The 21597-nt window shown below is 43.7% G+C and overlaps 1 protein-coding gene and 1 pseudogene across 6 annotated transcripts in view; both read left to right on the plus strand.

The window, feature by feature from the left end:
* The window catches only part of BEND7 (BEN domain containing 7), an 88049-nt gene extending 75857 nt beyond the window's left edge, over positions 1-12192 (plus strand). For 2 of the 6 annotated variants that reach the window (XM_025264372.3, XM_045162712.1), the window contains one exon: positions 6469-12192. In XM_025264372.3, the coding sequence (XP_025120157.2) occupies positions 6469-6620 (152 nt within the window). In that variant the 3' untranslated portion in view covers positions 6621-12192. Of the gene's footprint in view, positions 1-2209; positions 4355-6468 lie in introns of those variants that run through there. The other 4 variants (XM_025264376.3, XM_025264374.3, XM_025264373.3 and 1 more) reach the window with 4 other exon arrangements.
* Positions 12193-14872: 2680 nt separating this feature from the next.
* On the plus strand, positions 14873-19252 carry LOC102400143 (annotated as a pseudogene).
* The last annotated feature ends 2345 nt before the right edge of the window (positions 19253-21597 follow it).

Here is a 21597-nt window from a genome sequence, read left to right on the forward strand (position 1 = left end):
TCTTCAGTCAGGAGACCCACCGGCCTGCTATGCCACGGCAGCCGCTTTGCTCTTATGGTCCAGGCGTGATTATCAGGGATGCTCCTTTTGCTCTCAAAGGTTTTCAGGCTTGGACAGTAAGTCATGCCCTCACCCTCCTCTTTGTCTCCCGGTTTTCACTGCCTCCTGCATCTCCAAATCATCTGCAATAAACACAGCATAGTGCAGTGCAGAGGACACGCTGCCCTGCTAGCTCTGGTCTGCCATTTACAATCTCCTGGCAACCTGGACCAATGTCTCAACCTCTCTGAGCCTCGGGTTCTCCATTTATATAACGAGGCTGATGCCTTCCACAGGGTGTTTTGAGAATTAAAATTAGATACAGTATTGCCACTGATGGAGAGCAGATATATAATAACGCTCAAAAAAATGCCCATGACCTTATTCTCCTTCCCTTTGCCAACTCAAAACAAAACAAGTGACTCCTTTTTCCTTGCACGTCTTAAAAGCACTTCTGTGTCTTTCTCCTGGCATTGTTGGTCAGATTTCTTCCCAAAGGGTCTCTGTTCCCAGAGTTCTTGTCCCCATCCCAGTTCACTTTATTTATTTCTTACTGGAGGATAATTGCTTTACAATGTTGTGTTAATTTCTGCAATGTCATGAATCGGTTATATGTACATATATACATTATCCCCTCCTTCCCATCTGACCCCGCTAGGTCATCACAGATCACTGGCTGAGCTCCCCATGCTATACAGCAGCTTAGAATCCATTGCATTTTGCCCTCTGACTTAACTCCTCTACAAGAACGTTTGCCACATTTGCATCAGATCATCAGATTTCACTTGTTTTATATTAACAGTTGAACTTGACCACCATACTGATTTTTACCCTGCCGAATCTCCTTCTTGACATGCTCTTCCCCCAGGTTCTGTGATTTCATTCTGTTTCTCTTCCAGATTCCCCCCTCAGTCTGGGGTCTCCTTCCCTGCCTCTTTCACGTCTGCCTGTCTCCTCTGTTCTGCATCCTCCCTGGTGACGTGCACTGACCCATCATCCCCAGCGTGCAGCTCCAGGCTTGGCCATATTCTGAGACCCGAGTCTTCATTCCCTGTGCCTCTGCTAATGGGGTCTGTTCATGCCCCACCCCAGACTTCCTTTTGGCTCCCAAATAAAATCCCTGCTAAACACCCCTCTCAGCATGGCATGCATGGTTCTTCGCCATCTAGCGCCAGCCTGATCTCTTGCCATCAGCTTCTGCCCCTGAAGCCACATCAGCCCCCTCCCTGGTCTGAAATTGGCTGCCACCCCCACACCCACTTTCTCTCTGCCTGGGTTACTTCCTCCTGGAGGCCTCACAGGTAGCCCAGACACTTTGATCTTCCGCCACCAGCATAGTGGCAGGGACACACCTGTCTCCTCCACGAGATCCTTGGGAGCAGAGGCTGTGTGTCCCTAAATGTTTAGAACAGTGTGTGCCACAGCGTGGACACATGGGAATATTTGTTGAATGAACCAACAAACCAATGAATAGAAACAAAGGGACAGCAGTCCACAGCAAACAGCTCCTAGCTCATCACGGTCACGTGAAATCCTGGAGAATAACCCAACAGTCCCTTACTTGAGGTTCAAGTGCTTCCCCATACCCCCCAGAGCCTGGGGGTGGCTGTGTCCTGGGCACCCCTGCAGCCACTCTCCAGATGCCTGGCCTCCCTCCTCGGGTCCTTTCTCTCACTTCTCTGCCCCCATCTCCTCAGTCCTCTTTCTTCCCTCCCGATTGCCGCTTCTCCCCCAAAGCTTCAGAGTCGTGGGTCAGGACGCCTGGACCTCACGCTGTGTGGATTAACTGAGTAACACCTGGGAAGGTCAACCTTCTGCCGGCGGGTTTCATCTCTTCTCAGACTGAAGGTCCCCTGTCTCTGCCTGACTTACAAAGGCCTTACAAAGGCCTCCTTGTGACTCTTGACCCCTTAGATCTCAGGCTCCAAGGAAAGAGCTCTTTGCAGCTGACTGACAGGTGTTAGGAAGGACAGCACCGTGAGTCACCCCTTGTTAAGTGAGCACTGGTGTCATGTTGGGTGCATGTCTCAGATGATCCCTAATCAGATTTCAAGAATAAGCCTGAACACTGTCCCTCTTAGTATTAAGTCTTATGTTGCCTGAATTCTGCATTAACCCATCCTAACTGTTTTGAGTATGTGAGCACTTGTATCTACCTGTTGCTTTTCAGAGCAATTCTCGAACCCCCAGAACAAAAGACACTAAGTCTATTATCAGAGAGAACTGAGATTTATCACTGTGAAGAGACTGAAATGTAATACAAGGTTAGTCCCAAGGAGACGCAAAGAGCCACAGCCGCCCCATCCAGCCACCTGCTGCCCTGTGGTCCCTGCACCCTGGTCCCAGTCATGCCATCAGCTTCCAGCAAATCTGTACAGGCTCCTTCCACCAAAACTGCTCTCTGTGTCACAAGGGGTGATGGCAGCACACGGGAGGGTGTAGGGAGTGCTCGGAGCTCCTAGGGAGCTTGCGGGGAAAGGATGGGATAAATTCTCATCCCGACGCTGCTGCCTGAGGAGCTGCAGAGACCACCCGGAGGAAGCGGGCTCAGTGTCCCAGAGCCAGGGCCTGACTGACAGCGAGTGACTCACCGATCCCTAAAGGACTGGTAAGTTCTAGTCTGAAGAGTCACCTTCGAAGGCAGAAGACGTGCATCGGGTGTAGTGCACTGGGCCTGCGCTAAGTACACTGGAGAGCACTGTTCTCAGAGATGCTGGACTAGAAGAACAAGCTCCGTTTTGATGTTGTTCCCCGCTCCTGTGTATATTTTATACATAAACACACCTCTTTTTTTGTTGTTGTTTTTTTCTGTTGTCAGATGCTGAGACCAATTACTCTAAGCTCTGGCCTCCATTCCCTTCCCTGTAACACACACAGTGGGGACCTTCCTCCACATCCCCCAGATAGATTGGCCAAGGAACACACTTCTTAACCATCTCAGGGTTTGGGTTAGTCATTCCCATGCCTGTTGGTACAGAATGGGGTGCAGACTCCGCCCCCCTCCCCCATCTCACCTGCCCAGATAACTACCTGCCCTGCTCTGGGGTCGTTGTCTTATCTGATTTAGGACGTTTTCACTTCTGGCCCTGGCTTTAGATTCTCTGCTCAGAGAGCTGTGATTGGCACCTTGGCAGTTCTCTCCTGCCCTTCTAGCAGGTTCTATCAGTGTCTGAGAAGTGGAAGGTGACATAGAGACTACACAGAGACCACAGGAGAGCGGAAATGGCAGCGCTTCTGCAGTGACCTATCAAGTAGGCTCTGTCTCCCAGTTTTGTCAAATCTTCCCCACTTCGTTGTATCCGAGCGGCACGGAAGTGGGGCCCCAGCAAGCTGGAACTGGAGCCACGTGTGTTGCTGTCGTCTCGTGATGGGGGCTAAGGGGCCGGGGCTCAATGCTATTGCTTGCTCTTTTTGTGTTTCCTTCTCGGTCTAAGTGACAATACAGTGTCTCAAAGGTATTCCACAGCTTCGACCTGATTTATCGTATTTGGCCCAGTTCCTGGAATTAGGTACACACTCTACCTGGGCAAACAATCAACTCACCGCTAAAGCCAGCCCTCACAGCCTCCAGAAAAAAAGGAGTGCCCCCCACAGACTTGAAAGGTTGTTCTGCAAATCCAAATAGAAACTCATTCGGGGCTCTCATCACATGTAATAATTTTTCTTCGATAACTGGAATGATTCCTTTCCTGGTGTAGATTTTTTTTTAATAATTTTCATTAGATTATTTCCTCGGCACGGAAATCGCAATTTTTTTTGTGTTGGATCTAAGAGTAAAGCTGTCCCTGCTATTACATTTTTATTGGACTTGTTCAATCTTCCTCAAATCTCACAACTTGCCTGTCACCAGAGAAGAAAGACTGTGAGCTTGTTGTTACAGACAGATGTTATAATTAAATTTAAGTAACAGTCGTGTTCTTCATCCGAGACACTTGGCCCTGTTCGTGCAGCGGGCAGCTGCTAATTTATACATAATCCTTTACAGATGTGGGGGTTGTGTATGTTTGGTTCTTACAGAGCACATATTTGCACAGGCCTATTTTTAAAAAGTGAGGATAGCTGAATTACAAAGTGATCAACTTCATCCCTGGAACTGATTTTTGTCATCACTAAGTGAAATGCAGTATTACATAGAAAGTAGAGAAAATTATTAAAGTGTAAAATGAACTAAAACTTGAAGTTTTATAGACTCATATACCTAGAGAGCAGACCTGTAGTTGCCAAGGGGAAGTGGGGTGAGGGAGGGAAGGCATGGGATTAGTAGATGCAAACTTTTATACATAGGACAGATAAACAATAAGGCTCTACTGTACAGCACAGAAGTTATAGTCAATATCCTGGGATAAACCATAATGGAAAAGAATATAAAAAAAGAATGTCTATATGTATATAACTGAGTTATTTTGCTAAATAGCAGAGATTGGCACAACATTGTAAAATCAGCTATACTGCAATTTAAAAAATTAATTTAAAAAACCTGAAGTTTTAAAAATGTAGCTTATAGTGATGCATGTTATATATGTTTGGACTATTAATAGCAAACAGATTAAGTCAAGGCATTACCTGAGTCAAGTCCTTCGCAGAGTCACTTACTAGCTGTTTTATTACCTTAGGTAAATTTCTTAATATCTGAATCCATTGCCTCATTTGTTAAAATGGGCATAAGTTAGACCTACCTTGTAGGGGTTGCTAAGGATTAGATGACACGGTGCATATAGTAAGTGCTCAGTAGGTGGTAAGCGTTTAGTAAATGGTGATGCCTATCAGAGCTATTATTATTACTGAAGAAAATTTTAAATCCCAGACAATGAAAGATCATCTTCCTATTCAAGTTCACTGAAACCAATCAGAAGAGAATAATGTCAGGACGTCCCTAGTGGTCCGGTAGCTAAGACTCCAAACTCCCAATACAAGGGGCCTGAGTTCAATCCCTGGTGAGGGGACTAGATCCCACATGCTGAAACTAAGACCCAGCACAGCCAAATAAATAAATAATTTTTAAGAGAATAATGTCTTCTAAATATGAAAATAACATGCTTGTTATTTTTTAAGTATGAAATAAAATTTTAATATTTGTTAAACTTGAACAAAATTTTAAATAGCCATAAACTTTTCATGCAGAGAAAAACACTTAACATTTTAGTGTGAGCTGTATTTTGCCCATAAATCTATTGACAGAATTCTAATCTTACCATTTGTCCCATCTGGATATGTTTTTCATTATTAAGCATTCACCTACATCATCATCTTCTCCAATCAAAATTGGTCTTGATTACTCTGTCTCGGTGTTTTCTCTTTGTGGTGGGTTTAGCACACCACAGGGGTGATGGGTTTTTCACTGGCCAGCATGTGGCAATCTGGAGACAGGATGGTAGAGAGGTAAACGAGGGGAAATCTCTGAATGTCTCCATCCATCTCTGAACCCTGATTGTGTCTAAAATCACAATGATCAGGAACTTCCCTGGCAGTCAGTGGTTAAGACTCTGCACTTCCTCTGCAGAGGGCATGGGTTCCATCCCTGGTGGGGGAATTAAGATGTCAAGCAGCCAAAAAAGCAAAACCACAACAAGCAGAACAAGAACAAAGCACTAGTTTGCGTACCACCAACTCAGCATTACGATGTGTTGCACACAGCAGCCCTCACCAACTGCCCTCTTGGGCACACGTGCAGGAAATTCCAACAGGGCCACAGCCTTCAGACAGAGGGAGCAGGCCAGAGTGATCCCAGAAGCCATGGAATGTTCTGGCCCGTCCACGGCACGTCCGGGAAACCGACAAATAGGCACCTTCATTTTTTTGTACTGGGTGGAAGGTTCTCTGTGATAAAAGGATCTACCTTTGGAAAACTCTTAAGGGCGATTGAAATAGATGAGCAGCATTTTGCATTTTAAAGCATAGAAGTGACAAATCTTTTGAAGAAATGCTTATTATTCTTTCTGATTTTATCCATGACTTTATGTCAATTTTAGATTGAGTTTCCAGCCATCAAAAAAGGTTTCATTCCCAAGCTGTTATAAGCCTGCCCCACTGGAATGTTTCTGGGGATGACCAGTAAAATTCTGCCATAGGAATTCACTGACCTCCATGCTTTCAACAATCATGTTTAAACAATTCACCCCAGATTCTGGGTAGATACTGAAGCCTATGTAAATAAGCGAAAATGAACTGAAATCATCAATGAGTGATAGAATAAGGATCATAAGATATAAAAAAAATGTAATACACAAAAATAGATTTTATATCATTTAAAATTTTTTTCATTTAAATATTGCTCCTAAAATCTCTAATGTGATCCAGCCTAAACTGAGAAGGGAAAAGAAAGGTGAAAACTATTATGTATGCTGGAGTTTTTAAATTGTATTACCGTATTAGGCAGAATGAATGAATGCCTTGAAACTAAAGAGACTTGTGTTTTACATTTGTAACCAGCAGAGGCAGTTGACGGTGATGAACGGCTGGACAGTGTTTCTCTAACCCCAACAGGTAAAACACATTTCCATTTTCATCACCTGCTGGAAAATATGGCATGTGAAAATATTTGCGTTGAAAATGTTTTTAACATCAGAGATGCCGATGCTTGAGCAAACTACTTCCATTAAGAGACCCAGCCCTTAGTCCTCAGAGGAGCTCAGTGACCTGCATTCAGGGAGATTTTGAAAATTGAATATGAAAAGCTACAGTTTTCTCACATTCTGTTTCATCTTCTTGTAAACCTCAGAACAGCAAGTCCTAAGAATTTAGTGTCACATTTTGCCTCCCCAAACCTTGGGACATTAAAAAGATATCTATTTTAACATAAAATGATATTTCTGTTTAGATTAGGGATCATCTGTTTTATGATGGGACTCCTGTCTGTTCTGGCTTCTCCCTCCTTCCCCCAAAAGGCTTTGAGGGGCAGTATCACCACTCTCCCTATAATGGGCACCCTTTGAATACTGTGCTTTGAGTGAGTGAATAAGCTGATCCATCTAGCCGGGTGGCTAACACTGTAACCAGATCAGCTGAATATAGCATCTCACTGTTGCATCTGCGACAGGGGTAAGCTGCAGACTTCCTTCAAACTTCATTATTTAACTCTCCAGTAATCCTTCCAACCTTGGACTCTGCCTGTGCCTCAGTTCTCACCTGAGAGCCCGAGGGACAGGTGTCCAATCAGTGAGCCACGTGACAGAGTTTATCCCTCAGTTGGTCTCAAGATTGTATTGACTGCTCTCGAAATACCTGAAGAGCCTCTAACAACCAAACCCAGACACCCCCTACCCTGTACCTCCCCCGACAAAAACCCTGTCAGTGAACAAGCTTAGCTCAGTGTTCTCTCTCCCTTTGACATGGTAAAGCCAGCAACTATGAAAGGCATGTGTAGGAACTCTGCGAGGCCACGTGTACACAGGCAGCACTCACCCTGACTTCAAGGTGCACAGACACACATTAGTGAACTCAGAGTAGGCTCAGCCACACAAGTGAGAAGGTGCTTTCTCTGTCACCGAGTAACTAAGCAACAGACAATAAACTGCGGAGGCCAACAGCAACCTGCTTCTATCAAGGTCTCACTGGATATAGTCATTACAGAAATGCCAGAAAAGTGGTTTCTCTTCTAGTTTGGCTATGTGTCCATATTTATGAAGGAAGAGAACTGAAATGCATGATCTCTATTGTTCCTGTCCTTCTCTGAGTATCAGGACAATTCCCATTATCCTTGTTCTGACCTCCCCCTCCCAGTAGAGGCATGAAGTGCTGCTACTAATGATGAAATTGTCCCCTTTCAGGAGGCCCTCCGGAGGAACCCTTGGCTGTTCTACTTGTATCTGTTGGCCAAAAAGTTCATTGGAAACTTTTGTTTCCAATGTCTTACGGAAAACCCCCAGTGAACTCTTTGGCTAACCCAATACTTTGCAGGGTTCCTCCCCAACCAGCCCCATTGTCCCCAGGGCATTTGCACTGCCCATCCTGGCTACATTCTGCCACAGTGGGCTTTTAAGAAGTATATTATTTGAAAACCATTCCCCTTGAAATAATACCTTTGCATTTTCCCATCTGAATATGGAGGCAGAGAGATGTTTCAGATGAAAAAATTGAACCCGGGATGGTAGAACCGCCCCATGGAACTGAAAACACTTTCAAGGACTCTGAGAAAAAAGGAACGTTAGAGATCATCTAGTCCTGTCCCTCGTTTTTATCCAGTCCTTTTATTTTACAGGTAAAAAAGCCTGAGGCCCAGAAACACTAAATGACTTTCTCAAGGTCTCACAGCTGGTTGGTGGCCTGGCCGGAGCCCAGACCTCTCGACTCCCAGCCGGTCCACTGCGTAGCTTTCTTAAACCTTCTCTGCATGTTTCCTAGAGATCCTAAGAATTGATGGATGTACTAATCCCTGTAGGATTCCATTTCAGTGTCGCCCTGTCATAAGCCAGCCTGAAGTCTGCTGCAGTTCAGCTCTCGGGTTTGTCCTCAGATTCCGAGGCTGTGAGGTCCCAGTGAGAGCAGTTGTAGGACACCCCCAGCAGGTCTTTTCACTAGACTCCTGCTAGAGATTTGATACAAATCACTAGACAGCATGAGAAATAATACCACTTAATCATCTCGAAAAAGGGAAAAGAAGTCACGGATTGGTGCCCGAATCTTGCAGTTGTGGAATTAAATGATCTTGATTAGACTAGCATGTCTCCCCAGAGCCTCTAACCTAAACTCATATCCTGGGGCTTCTCTGAACACAGCGCCACCACCACATGCTCTCTTCTTACGAGTCTCCTAATGAGACCGTCTGAGACTGTCCCATACGTGCAGCTTCCTTCCTAGATCTGAGACTCACTGGCCAGATCGTCCTCATCTGGTCATCTGGTCTATCTGAGCCAGCCACAGTTGGTCTTTTTGAAAAGATTTAACAATGCCTTTATTATCTGGTTAAGATCTTTTTGCTCCTTCCAAATTCATGTGTGTTGAGGAGGGCTGGGGCAGGGGTATAACTCCCCAAGTGTTTCTATGAACCAGAACCAACCAGGCCAAGTTTACAGTCAAGCGTCAGATGACATTAATCTCAATCCATCACACTTAAGCAACCTTCTGTTTGTCTAGTTTTAACAAAATGGATATAGATTTTATAGTGGAAAAACATTTTCTTAATTTCTCTTCCCTCAACCCTTTCAGTAAGCATTTTTGAGCAAGGCCAGGAATCAGCACTGAGTTGGGAGACTTCTGAATTTGAAATAGGTTAGTGCAGAGTGCACCTAGGCTTAGATTTTGGGGTCATCATTTGGCATCCACGTACATACTTTTAGAAATTAATACAGAAAAGTGTAACGAAGAAAATGTTCATTATTTTTGCCACCCAGACACAAGTCATTATTATTGGGTGTTTTTTCCCCAGCCTTTTCTCTGTATTTTTTTTTAATTTATATGCTGGAGGTCAAATCCATCCAGTTGGTTCCCTAAGGTTTTATTCTGTTTTGGTTGACCACCTAACAAGAATTTTCCATTTTATTACAAATCTCCATACACATTCTTTTAATAGCTGCACAATATTCTGTTTTACAGGTAAATCATATTTTATTTAGCCATTTTCTATTGCTGGATAATAGATGTGAACATCCTCTAGAAGTAACACACATTCATGGATTTTCCTGTAAAAAATCATTATTGCAGATTTTTAATGGCCTAAAATTGCTCATCTGGCACACCTAAAGCCTTGGTTAAGAAAAGTGATTTAGAGATAAGACACAGATGCCTCCCCAAGAGGTCCTACATCTGGCTGTGTCATGGAAGAGCATACGAGCCCTCCCTAGAGAAGGGACCCCCTTCACACTCTTGTCTCTGTTGTAGATCATATACTTGACACCAGGAGAGAAAAACCGGAAGATACAGGGACAGCTTTCATTGCCTAGATTTTCCTTTAGTGACCCTGCTCCTTAGTACACACAGCTCTTCCACTTGAATCTCCTCAAAGATCCACTAGCATTTCAGGTCACTGCAGGGCGTGGGCATTCTGTGGAGCTGACCCGTCATGTTTGAATAGTTTTCATATTCTTTCTTTGTCATATGCAATAATCAAGCCTCCAGTTTGGTCTAAGATTTTTAAAAAATCATCTTTAGAGTTGAACTGTCAGCATTTTGACATCCAACATATCATTCCGTTGGTTCGTGGTCCATCAAAAAGGAGCAGTTTTCTTTTTTTTTTTCAATGTGAATATGGTAGAGAGTTTGGAAGCACACATTTTAACATAAATTGCTTCAATGCATTTTATAAAGGAGCGTGGCCCTTTCAGGACTGAAGGAGCATTGGTGAAAGCCAAGATTAATTAAAACTGTCATCAGCCTCGAAGATGGAAAACTTGTTTTGGGAGACAGGGTGACTCTAACCTATTAGATGAAATCATTTGTGACATCATTTCCCCCCAAAATATCATGTCCCTGATAAGTGCAAATGATACATGAATTGTCAGGAAAGAAAAACCTTTCACGTAAGTTGTGTCAACACAGTGACAAAATACCTAACTGAAAGGTGAGAAACTTAGAGTAAGCAGCCCTCCACATGATACCCAACAACTGTTTTAACAGATGGCTCTAACTGAGTGGTCCAGGGCTGTGGCATCATGTGGCAACTGGCCACAAATGTACTTACCCTTCACACTTCATTCGGTTCTAGTACACGTGCTCTCCACTTGACATAAAACCAACAAATGAAAATGTGGGTTCATTTCCAAGAAGTATTTTGGCATGTGGGTATTTGTTTTACAGAGATATTTATCTCCAGATTCCTTTCTCTAGTTGAGATGGTGAATTTAAAATAACCTGTTTAGAAGCATTACTTTTACACCTCATTTACTGTAGAAAGCAAATTACCGTGAATCTTTGACACTTGACCCAAAGGCCAAAAGTTGGCTTGAAAGGAACTTGGACGGTAGAAACACCAAACCTTGGGGAGGAGGTATGCTACACTGTCATTTAACACATGTCCCTAACACTTATTTGATCAAAGCAGAGAATGTTAGGGCTCAGAGTTGTAGCTCAGGCCCTCAGTCCCACCCCCTTGTTTTGCGGTAAGGCGGCTGAGGAGTGAGGGCTAGGGCCATCCTGGGCTGGGCAACAACACGTCAATGGGCTAGTGAAACCAGGAGCCTCAATTCCTTCCTACCCCATCCAAGGTACTTGTGCCGTACGTGTGACATACGTGTGACATACGTGTGCCGTACATGTGACACAGGGCAGTTGACCTTGAGCCAGGAGGAGAGCTCCAGGAGGATTCTGGAATCCACTGAAGACCAGCTAGGTAACCCAAGGCCATGGGAGGCGTCCCTGTGAAGTGACAAAGCTGGTCTAGGTGTGCTGCATCTCATACATGTGTGTCTTTGTCTTCTTTTTGGAGCCTCCAGGACGGTTCAGAGAAATGGTTTCCATCATGTTTAGTCAGCCTTTTCGATTTCAGGCCAGTTAGTAACCCCTTCCCTGAAACCCACCCCTCTGTTCATCAGAGTCTAATGAAGTACTGTGAACCCAAGCTTTTGTTTTTCTGCAAAGCGTGTTTTAAAATTTGTCTTCTGCCTCTCAGAAGGAAGTCTTAAGGGAATTGAAAAGATTAATTAGTGACCTTTCACCTCTGTTACAATACTATGAATACGATGAATAGGTTGGGAATAAAGGTAGAAACATTTACCTTACGGCTGTGGAATCTGTTAAATATACACCATGAAACTTCAAAGCACTTCCTGCCAAGACTGGGCGAGAGCTTGAATTTTTCACTACTTGAGAGGGGGGTGGGGATTGTTCAGCTCACAGATATGTGCAATGGATTCACAAATTGGAAATACGTGTTGTAAAACTGCAACAGCAAATCATTTTTGTAAATTAAAACTGTATTTGTGTTTACTTAACTGTGACTACTGTTCAGACTGTACTCAGAAATCCTTTTTATAGGCTTTCTTAGCAAAAAAAAAAAAAAAAATTATTATTCCATACCTATGGATCATGTCTCAATCTTCTGTATATATGTTTTATTAATATGTAAATATTTAGATTTTTTTAAGATTACTATGTTCTTTTAAAAAAAAATTCCACGCAAGGCTAGTTGTGAAAATGGTGTATAACATGTGTTGTGCTATCAAGTCCCAAGACGCCCTTTATGTCTGTTCTGGAAGAAAACAATAAATTACTTTAATTGAACTCGCCTGTCTCGTGCCTGTGCGCCAGCCCTCCCGCGTTTATGAAGAGGAGCCAATGCAAGCCATTAATTAAAAGGTATTTATTAATACTCTGGTGATCTTATGTGAAAGTTTTATCATCTCTTTACTAAGTTAATTTTTAAAAATAAACGTACAGACCAGATTGCCACCAGAAAGAGCGTCTTGGAGCATCTCAAGTCACAGGCTCTGCCTGGCGATCAGATCAATGGCAAGGCCCACAGTAACACTTGAGCAGCAAGTACTGATATGCTTGAAGCCTAATTTTAAATGAATTAGGTGCCTTCATAATCTTCACTTAAAAGGTTAAGCCCTGCTTCTATGGAAACAACACATCAGAAGGACAAGTCAATCTCCTCTAATGCAAAGTGGCTGTTCAAACATAATTGCTTTTATTCCCCTCTCTGAACACAGAAGGGCGCTACTGTTCATTGGCACTTGCCCCCTCCTGCCTCCAAAGGCCCCCCTCGGGAGGGTCTGTCAGCTCTGTCCAGGCTTTGGTTCAGGATCCAGTTCTTGGGCCCTCGTTTGGGGGGATGGGGGTGGTGGGCTAGTCTACACTGGGAGGAGGGTAAGAAAGCCGTTGGATTGCAGGAATGAAGGTGACGAGGGTGAACTGTTTGGAAAGGAAGGAAATAGAAACTCCTGCCAACCGATTCTTCATGAACCCTCCATGTACCCTTGGAAGCTGAGGGTCTGGCCCCAACCTGCCCCTCATGCTATAACCGCACCCCTGCCCCCCACACACATGGCCCTTTTGCCAGGGAATTACTTGTATTTTTTTTTTTTTTTAATTATTGCTATGTCATGTGATTTGGCCCTGGGACACCTTTGTTCTCACCTACTGGTGAAGATCTGTGCTCTCTAGTTCTCCTGGTTAACACCCTGAAGAGCTTTCTCATCCAGTGAGGGGAGGGGGTCGAGTTTCACCACTAGAAGGGACACCGCTTGCATCTTTGTAGAATAAGAGCTCACACACCTGCCTCAGTTGTCTCCCTTCTACAGGCCCGCCCTTAAAACTAAGTATAGGTGGATGGCGGCTGACTCATTTCCCAGTCTGGTCCTCCAAGTCCTACCCAAGCACTTACTGAACACTCGTTGTCGGTAGATGCTGTGTTGGTTTAGCACAGCCAGGGTTGGGAAGCAAGGGGTGAGGGCTGGACCTGGGGCAGCCTGTCAGCCTGGGACCATCCCACAAAATGGGGCGGCTGTGGGGGCCACTGAAGGATTCTGAATAAGAGGTCTGATCAGAGTTACAGGCACCCTTGAGGGGTCGGGCTAAAGTCTGGAATGTTGAGGGGAGGAGAGGGGCACGTCAGGAGCAGGGAGTCCCATTAAGAAACGGTGGGAACAACCAAGGATGGATAGGGGACCCCAGAGGACCAAGCCCCACATGCTAAAGCACAGGAGGACCAAGAGGACTCAGTGATGCACTAGCTCGGCTGGAGGAGGGAGTGCAGCCTGTGGGAGGAGGGAAGAGGTGTGGAAGATGACACCCAGGTCTCCGGCTGGAGAATCGTGAGATTGGAAACGTGGGGGGAGGGGCAGTTTGGGAAAAGATGACAGACAAGTTCAGGTGCACATGGTACCCCGTTTCTTCTTTCAGTGAGTGGTCGCTGAACACTTAGGGTCTGCCTGGTACAGTGCTGGGGGCTGGGAGCATAGCCGTGAGCCCCAGGGAACACCAGCGTGTAAACTCTGTTGAGTTCCTGAGTTCCGGAACAAGAAGAGGGAACTTAAACTGAGCAGCTTTGTCCCAAGCTAGAGTTGATCAAGATTTGAAGCCCCATTCATTCCACATAACTCAAGTCTGAACTAAACTACATCATAACAGAGGGGTCTGTCAGCTCACGAGAAGCCCCCAGTCCCCATCAAGTCACAGTCTTTCGGTCCCTTTGGGTAACTTACCATGCTCTGAGATTGTCTTGTTTATTTATGTTTATTATCTGTTTTCCCTCTGGAATCTAAGCATCATGATGTCACAGGGATCTTTAAGGCCACATAGATTTCAGTCCTGGGGGAAAAAATGTTTTCAGGACCCCCACTTCCCATCCTCTCCAGATGAGGTGGACTAGGACACACACTTCCCTCTCCCTCTTCTGTGTCCCACAGCCTTCAGTCATGTGGACTTTCTGTCCCTATGTTGACACTTCATAAGTGTCCATAACTCTGCTGGAGTTGTGGGTGCTGCCCAGGAGAATCCGGTAACTAATGAATCAGAACAAAGCTTTGAATTTTCACAAACCAACTCCATTTGCATTTTTGTAACCTCTGAAGGTATGATATTAATCATCCCTCCCAAAATACATATGCATGCATGTATTATTTATTTCTATTTTGTTACCGGTGAAATTAAAAGAATGTAAAATGAGTCATAATGGGAAAGCTGAAGAACAATAAAGAAATGGAGCCCTTGTGGGATAATCCACAGCATTCTGTGCTTTCATACCGATGTTCCAAATAGACTCAATACTTATGGGCCTTTTAATTGTTTTACTTTTTTTTTTTTTTTTTTTTGCCATTTTTATCTGTTAATGCTGAGAAACTGAAGGACATTTTAAACTTAAACTTTGAAACTAAGCTACTTCAGCTAATTCCTTTAAAACCCATTTCAAAAATGAAGCTGAGCAGTTGAAACTGCTGCTGGCCTGGGTCCTCTCACCATGCATAACCTGGATAATGTTTTTCAAATGTTTGAAGCCCATATACAGAGCTACAAGGGCGATGACCCACTTGGTTAACAGGAAAGTTACATGCGATGGGTAGAAGAGAATTTTCCTGAGAATAAAGAGTACTTCAGTTCAGTTGCTCAGTCGTGTCTGACTCTTTCCAACCCTATGGACTGCAGCATGCCAAGCCTCCCTGTCCATCACCAATTCCTGTAGTTTACTCAAACTCATGTCCATTGAGTCAGTGATGCCATCCAACCATCTTATCCAACCATTCTCCTCCCGCCTTCAATCTTTCCCAGCATCAGGGTCTTTTCAAATGAGTCAATTCTTTGCATCAGGTGGCCAAAGTATTGGAGCTTCAGCTTCAGTCCTTCCGATGAATATTCAGGACCGATTTCCTTTAGGATTGACTGGTTGGATCTCCTTGCAGTCCAAGGGACTCTCAAGAGTCTTCTCCAATACCACAGTTCGAAAGCATCAATTCTTCAGTGCTCAGCTTTCTTTATAGTCCAACTCTTGCATCCACACGACTACTGGAAAAACCATAGCCTTGACTAGACGGACCTTTGTTAGCAAAGTAATGTCTCTGCTTTTTAATATGCTGTCAGTTCAGTTCAGTTCAGTCACTCAGTCGTGTCTGACTCTTTGCAACCCCATAAACCACAGCACACCAGTCTTCCCTGTCCATCACCAACTCCCGGAGTTCACCCAAACCCATGTCCATTGTGTTGGTGATGCCATCCAATCATCTAATCCTCTGTCATCTCCTTCTCCTCCTGCCCTCAATCTTTCCCAGCATCAGGGTTTTTTCCAATGAGTCAGCTCTTCGCATGAGGTAGCCAAAGTATTGGAGTTTCAGCTTCAACATCGGTCCTTCCAATGAACACCCAGGACTGATCTCCTTTAGGATGGACTGGTTGGATCCCCTTGCAGTCCAAGGGACTCTCAAGAGTCTTCTCCAACACCATAGTTCAAAAGCATCGATTCTTCGGCGCTCAGCTTTCTTTATAGTCCAACTCTGACATCCATACAAGACTACTGGAAAAACCATAGCCTTGACTAGACAGACCTTTGTTGGCAAAGTAATGTCTCTGCTTTTTAATATGCTGTCTAGATTGGTCATAACTTTCCTTCCAAGGAGTAAGCGTCCTTTAATTTCATAGCTGCAATCACCAACTGCAGTGATTTTGGAACCTCAAAATAATAAAGTCTGTCACTGTTTCCATTGTTTCCCCATCTATTTGCTATGAAGTGATGGAACCAGATGCCATGGTCTTAGTTTTCCGAATGTTGAGTTTTAAGCCAACTTTTTCACTCTCCTCTTTCACCTTCATCAAGAGGCTCTTTAGTTCTCCTTCACTTTCTGCCATAAGTGTGGTGTTATCTGCATATCTGAGGTACTGATATTTTTCCCAGCAATCTTGATTCCAGCTTGTGCTTCATCCAGTCCAGCGTTTCTTATGATGTACTCTGCATATAAGTTAAATAAGCAGGGTGACAATATACAGCCTGACATACTCCTTTCCCAATTTGGAACCCATCTGTTGTTCCATGTCCAGTTCTAACTGTTGCTTCTTGACCTGCATACAGATTTCTCAGGAGGCAGGTCAGGTGCTCTGGTATTCCCATCTCTTGAAGAATTTTCCACAGTTTGTTGTGAACAACTTCATCAGAGCATCTAATGAAGGAATTTTTAGATAAGAAGTGATATCACAGTGACCCAAGGTTCATCAATTATTGTTTAAAATTTGTCAAGTGCAACAGTGACCATCACCAGTTTTTTGAGTTTCTGTACAACCAGGGGATCGGAACCTGGTCAGCTCCTCTGTCAAACCTAGGGAGCTACCGCAGCAACAGTACAGGATGTTTCAGACACACCTCACTGAAACCATTTGCCAACTCCAGCAAGAACCTCAGAACCTCTGCTTGATGCTCAGATTTTAAATCAAAGGTAACTCAAAATCAAATCCAGGAAGTAGCCTGCATTTCTAAGAATCAGAGTCCACAACTTTCTGGAGAAACACCTGCAGCTGGTGATAAAGGGTCAAACATGGAACAAAGGGTGATTATGATTTCTAAATCAGGATATTCTGCACACCCATCTATGGCAGACAAAGCTTATGTTCAGCAGTTTGTCATGTATTGCAAGGAGAAGCTTATTCGCTGAGAATTGGAGTTTTCTTTCAAAGAGCTGAGAGCCCAGAAATACAATCTACGGAGAAAGCATGAACAATGGGTAAATGAAGAGAGGCATTATATGAAAAGGAAAGAAGCAAATGCTTTTGATGAACAACTATTAAAACAGAAAATGGATGAGCTTCATAAGAAGTTACACCAAGTAGCAGAGATGTCTCATGAGAACCTGCCCTCTTCCCAGGTGATGTCTGAAGTCAGTTCAGCATGTTTGGGGCCACACACAGACTCCCAGCAGGAACTAAGAGCTCTGAGTCTTCCAGCCATCCCTCAGCAGACCTCGAAGAATGCGGACAAGAAACCCAGAGAGGCAACTTCTGTTCCTCTTATGGCAAATGCTGTCACCGCTGCCTTGGTGTTCCCAGCCGTCAACCAGAGTGTAGCTTGCCCGGTTCCTTTGGCAGGCCAGCCAGTGATGGATGCCATGTTTTCAGAGGTCAGCAAAGATGCCAGGTGTGTGAACAAAAGTACTCGTGAATTCAGGCCACAGAGTGGAGCAGAGATCAAAGGAGGGTGTGAAACACAGAGGTTATTAACACAAGTTCCTTTCACACAACTCCAAACACATCACTGGCACTGGTTCAGGCAACACCATCCAAAGTGCAGCCATCACCCACCGTGCACACAAAGTAAGCTCTTGGTTTCATCATGAATATGTTTCAGGCTCCTACAGTTCCTGATATTTCTGATGACAAAGAGGAATGGCCATCTCTAGGTCAAAATGAAGATGCGTTCGAAGCCAAGTTTCAAAAAAATGTAACATCTTCTGGGGCTTTGGGGAGTCAGTAAGATCATCTCTTCTTTGTCATCTGCTTTTCCTGTCTTTGAAGATGGAAACAAAGAAAATTATGGATTACCACAGCCAAAAACTAAACCTGCAGGAGCCAGGACCTTTGGAGAACATTCCATGAGCTGGTTTCCTACAAAACCAAATGAAATGCCTCACACTGATGAGTTTCTGGATGATTCAGCCGTGGGCGGTGTCCGCTGCAACAAAAGCCTGGCGCCCAGCCCCAAGAGCCCAGGAGACTTGAGGTTCGCCGTGCAGCTCACGTCTGTGCCCTTCCCCAGGCTTCCCATGGACTCCGTGCACCCACTGGAAGAGAAAGAAAATATGGTAGCACACCAGCACACCCATGTGGCTTTGGATTCTTTCAAAAGAAACAAGGTGGAACCCTTGAAAGAAAGTTCAGTCCAATTGAAGAGATAAGCTGAGACTTAATGTGCCCCGCAGATGTCCCTTCTGCATCCTTGCTCTGTCTGGGCCAGCCTGCTGCAGCCATGCTGACCAGCAAGGCAGAGTGGGACCCCCTGACTTTGCCATTGCAGAGGATCCGTCAGAAGCCAGCGCTGGGCTCCAGGCTGAATCGATGCAGGCTGGCTTGTTTAGGAACGTAGACGCTCCAAACTTCACTGTTGAGAGTTCCTGAGATGAGGAGTTGATTCTCAAACTTTTATCCGAGCTTTCTAAACCAGTGAGTTTCTATCCAAATACTTACGAATGGACATGTAAGCTTCCAGCCATCAAGCCCAAGACTGAATTCCAGTTAGGCTCTTTGCTGGTCTACGTTGATCAGCTTCTTGGAGAAGGGGCTTTTGCCCAAGTCTATGAAGTTACCCATGGAGATGTGAACAATAGCAAAAATAAGGAGAAATTTGTTTTGAAGGTAAACAATCTGTTGTACAATATAGAAGTGAATTTTAGAAAAAAAGTTAAGCTGCAAGTATGTTAAACGGAGAACACTCCTGAACTTCAAGTGTGCATGCTCTCCAAAACGATGCCATCCAGATTCCAAATGTCGAGGGCCCTCGATGTGAATAGGGAGCAAAAAAAAAAAAAAAATCCATCTTACAAAGGAAGTTGAGCATCCTAAATTGGTTCAGTGAAGTGGTGGACCAACTGCACATTCCAGTAGGAGAATTGCTTTCTGCTGTCCTCGAGCAGTGGAGGGAGGAAGAATACATTACAATAGATGGCACTTACTCTGTATATGACTGAATTAAGAATTCTGTACATTGATGTATTCCTAACCACTGAATAGGGGGAAATCAGACTCAGTTAACAGTCCCCTTCCTCTCTTGTTATCAACATTGCAACACTGTACTGTCTTTAGGAGAAATATCTCACTGGTGTGAAGCAATGCCACCTTCCTCCACTGCGACCTCACAGACGCTCCCTGTAACACAGACCCAGAGCTGTAAGCATCTTGGACTCAGTACGATTTTGCTTGTTTCTGTGGTTTGTGTCATGGACAGTTCAAGTGTGTGTGTCCTCCCTGCCTCCCTGGAAGCCATGACCACAGCTGGTCTTTCCCTCTCTCTAGGTGGATGGGCTCAACGGTCATGGAGGACTGGGTATATTTTAAATGTCCAGCTGACTCCTGGATGTTGGCTGGTGGTCATATTAAGAGAGAGGAGCCCAAATACACCTTGAAAATGCCGAGGCTAGCATTTTGACACACAGCTTTAGAAAATGAGCCAACTCTCAGAGACCAAAAAATGACTTTTGATTGGAAAGTACCCAATGACTTTGGAGGTGGAAAAAAGGAGGTGGTGGAAGCTGACAAAATGAGTCTGAATTCATTTGAAAGACTGAATGCAAGAGAGAAGTCAAAAAGTGCTCTAGAAATTATGAGAGAGACATAGGCCCCTCCCATCCTTCTCCCATTTAAACATAAAATTATTGAAATTGAAGCTGTGGTTTTGGTACAAGACTAGACCGATCCATGAAACAGAGTGGACATTTAAGGGAAAATTTGTCTCTGTACAGCATATATTAAAAGTATTGTTTTAATCAGCATAACATATGTTTAGCTGCTATAACAAAGAGCGCCCCCCTGCCCACCCCGCCAAACAAGGCACTCAAATGCAAAACAGATTTTTTTCCCTCCAACTGATAATAGCCTAGAAGTGGGTGTGGGGGTCCAAGGCGGTCATAGGCAGCTCTGCTTCATGTGGTCATCCAGAAACCCAGTTATATCCATCTTATTGTGCCATCACCCCTGGGAAACATCCTCACCCAAGTGGTCAAAGCTGACTCACCAGCGCAAGTCTATATTTAAGACTCTGGGAAGGGGGAGTAAGAGTAGAGGGGAAATGGGGCTTCCCTGGTGGCTTAGTGGTAAAAATAAATCCACCTGCCAATGCAGGAGACAGATTCAATCCGTGATCCAAGAAGATCCCACAAAACAATTTAAAAGAAAAGAGTGGAGGGGAAGGTCAAAGAATTGAAAAGCTCCTGAGCACACAGAGATTTGTACACAAATGTTCAGAGCAGCATTATTCATAGTAGCCAAAAATCAGAAACTTGAATTTTCGGACTCAAGTTTTTGGACATCAGTCCATCAACTGATGAATGGATAAAGTGTGGTATACCCATACAATGAAATTTATTCAGCAATTAAAATGAAATACTGATACATGCTGATATGGATGAATCTTGAAAACATGCTAAGTGAAGGAAACTAGACACAAAGGTCACATATACCATGATTCCATTTATATGAAATGTCTACATTAGGCAAATCTGAAGAGACTGAGAGTATTGTAATTAGTAGTTGCTTAGGGCCAGGATGGGGAGCAGTAATAGGAAGTCACTGCTAAGGGATGCAGAGTTTCCTTTTGGAATTATGAATATGTTCTAAAATTAGATAGTGGTGATGGTTCACAACCCTGAATACATTAAAAACCACTGAATTGTATACTTAACTTTTTCTAAACTTTTATTTTTTGGCAGCATGTGGGATCTTAGCTCCCCAACCAGGGATCAAACCTGTGGTCCTGCCATGGGAGCACAGAGTCTTAACCACTGGACCACCAGGAAAATTGCCTATACACTTTAAAAGGGCAAGTCTTATAGTATGTGAATTATACCTCAAATCAAGCTGTTAAAAAATTACAGTACAGTTGGACCCTCTTATCCTACTCTATGTGTGACAATTCCAGATATTTCAAGGATTTAAATTAAAAACTAGAAAATTTGAAATAAATATTTATACAAGCTTGAGGAGAGAAAGGATTTCTTAAATATGATGCCATAGGAAGAAATAATCAACTAAGAATTATTTAATTAAAATTTTTTAAGTGTACTTCAAAAAGTTTACAAAGAGAAAGAGCAAGTGACAAGATGAGAAAAATATATGCAGAATAAATGATTTTGAAGAAAGAATATACTTACCACATATCCAACTGTCATAAATCAAATGGCCAATAAACATTAAAATGCTAAAAATTAAACCAAGAAATGCAAATTAAATAGTGGAAAGAAAATTATGGTTATTCAGTTGGCAAATATTGAAAGATAGCACCAGTGTTTCTCTCTGTGCTGAAGGGAACTCTTAGCTATTATGAATAGACATGCTCATTGCTACAATATTTCTGATGGCAGTTTGGAAATAAATATCAAATTTGTTTAAAACTTTTGACCCAGCAATTTTACCTGAAGGAATTCATCTGTAAGAAAGAAAGATTTGCCCCAAAATCAAGGTACAGGGTATTAACCACAATATTGTTTAAATATTTTT

This window comes from Bubalus bubalis, chromosome 14 (genome assembly GCF_019923935.1).
Source record: "Bubalus bubalis isolate 160015118507 breed Murrah chromosome 14, NDDB_SH_1, whole genome shotgun sequence".
Lineage (NCBI taxonomy): Eukaryota > Metazoa > Chordata > Mammalia > Artiodactyla > Bovidae > Bubalus > Bubalus bubalis.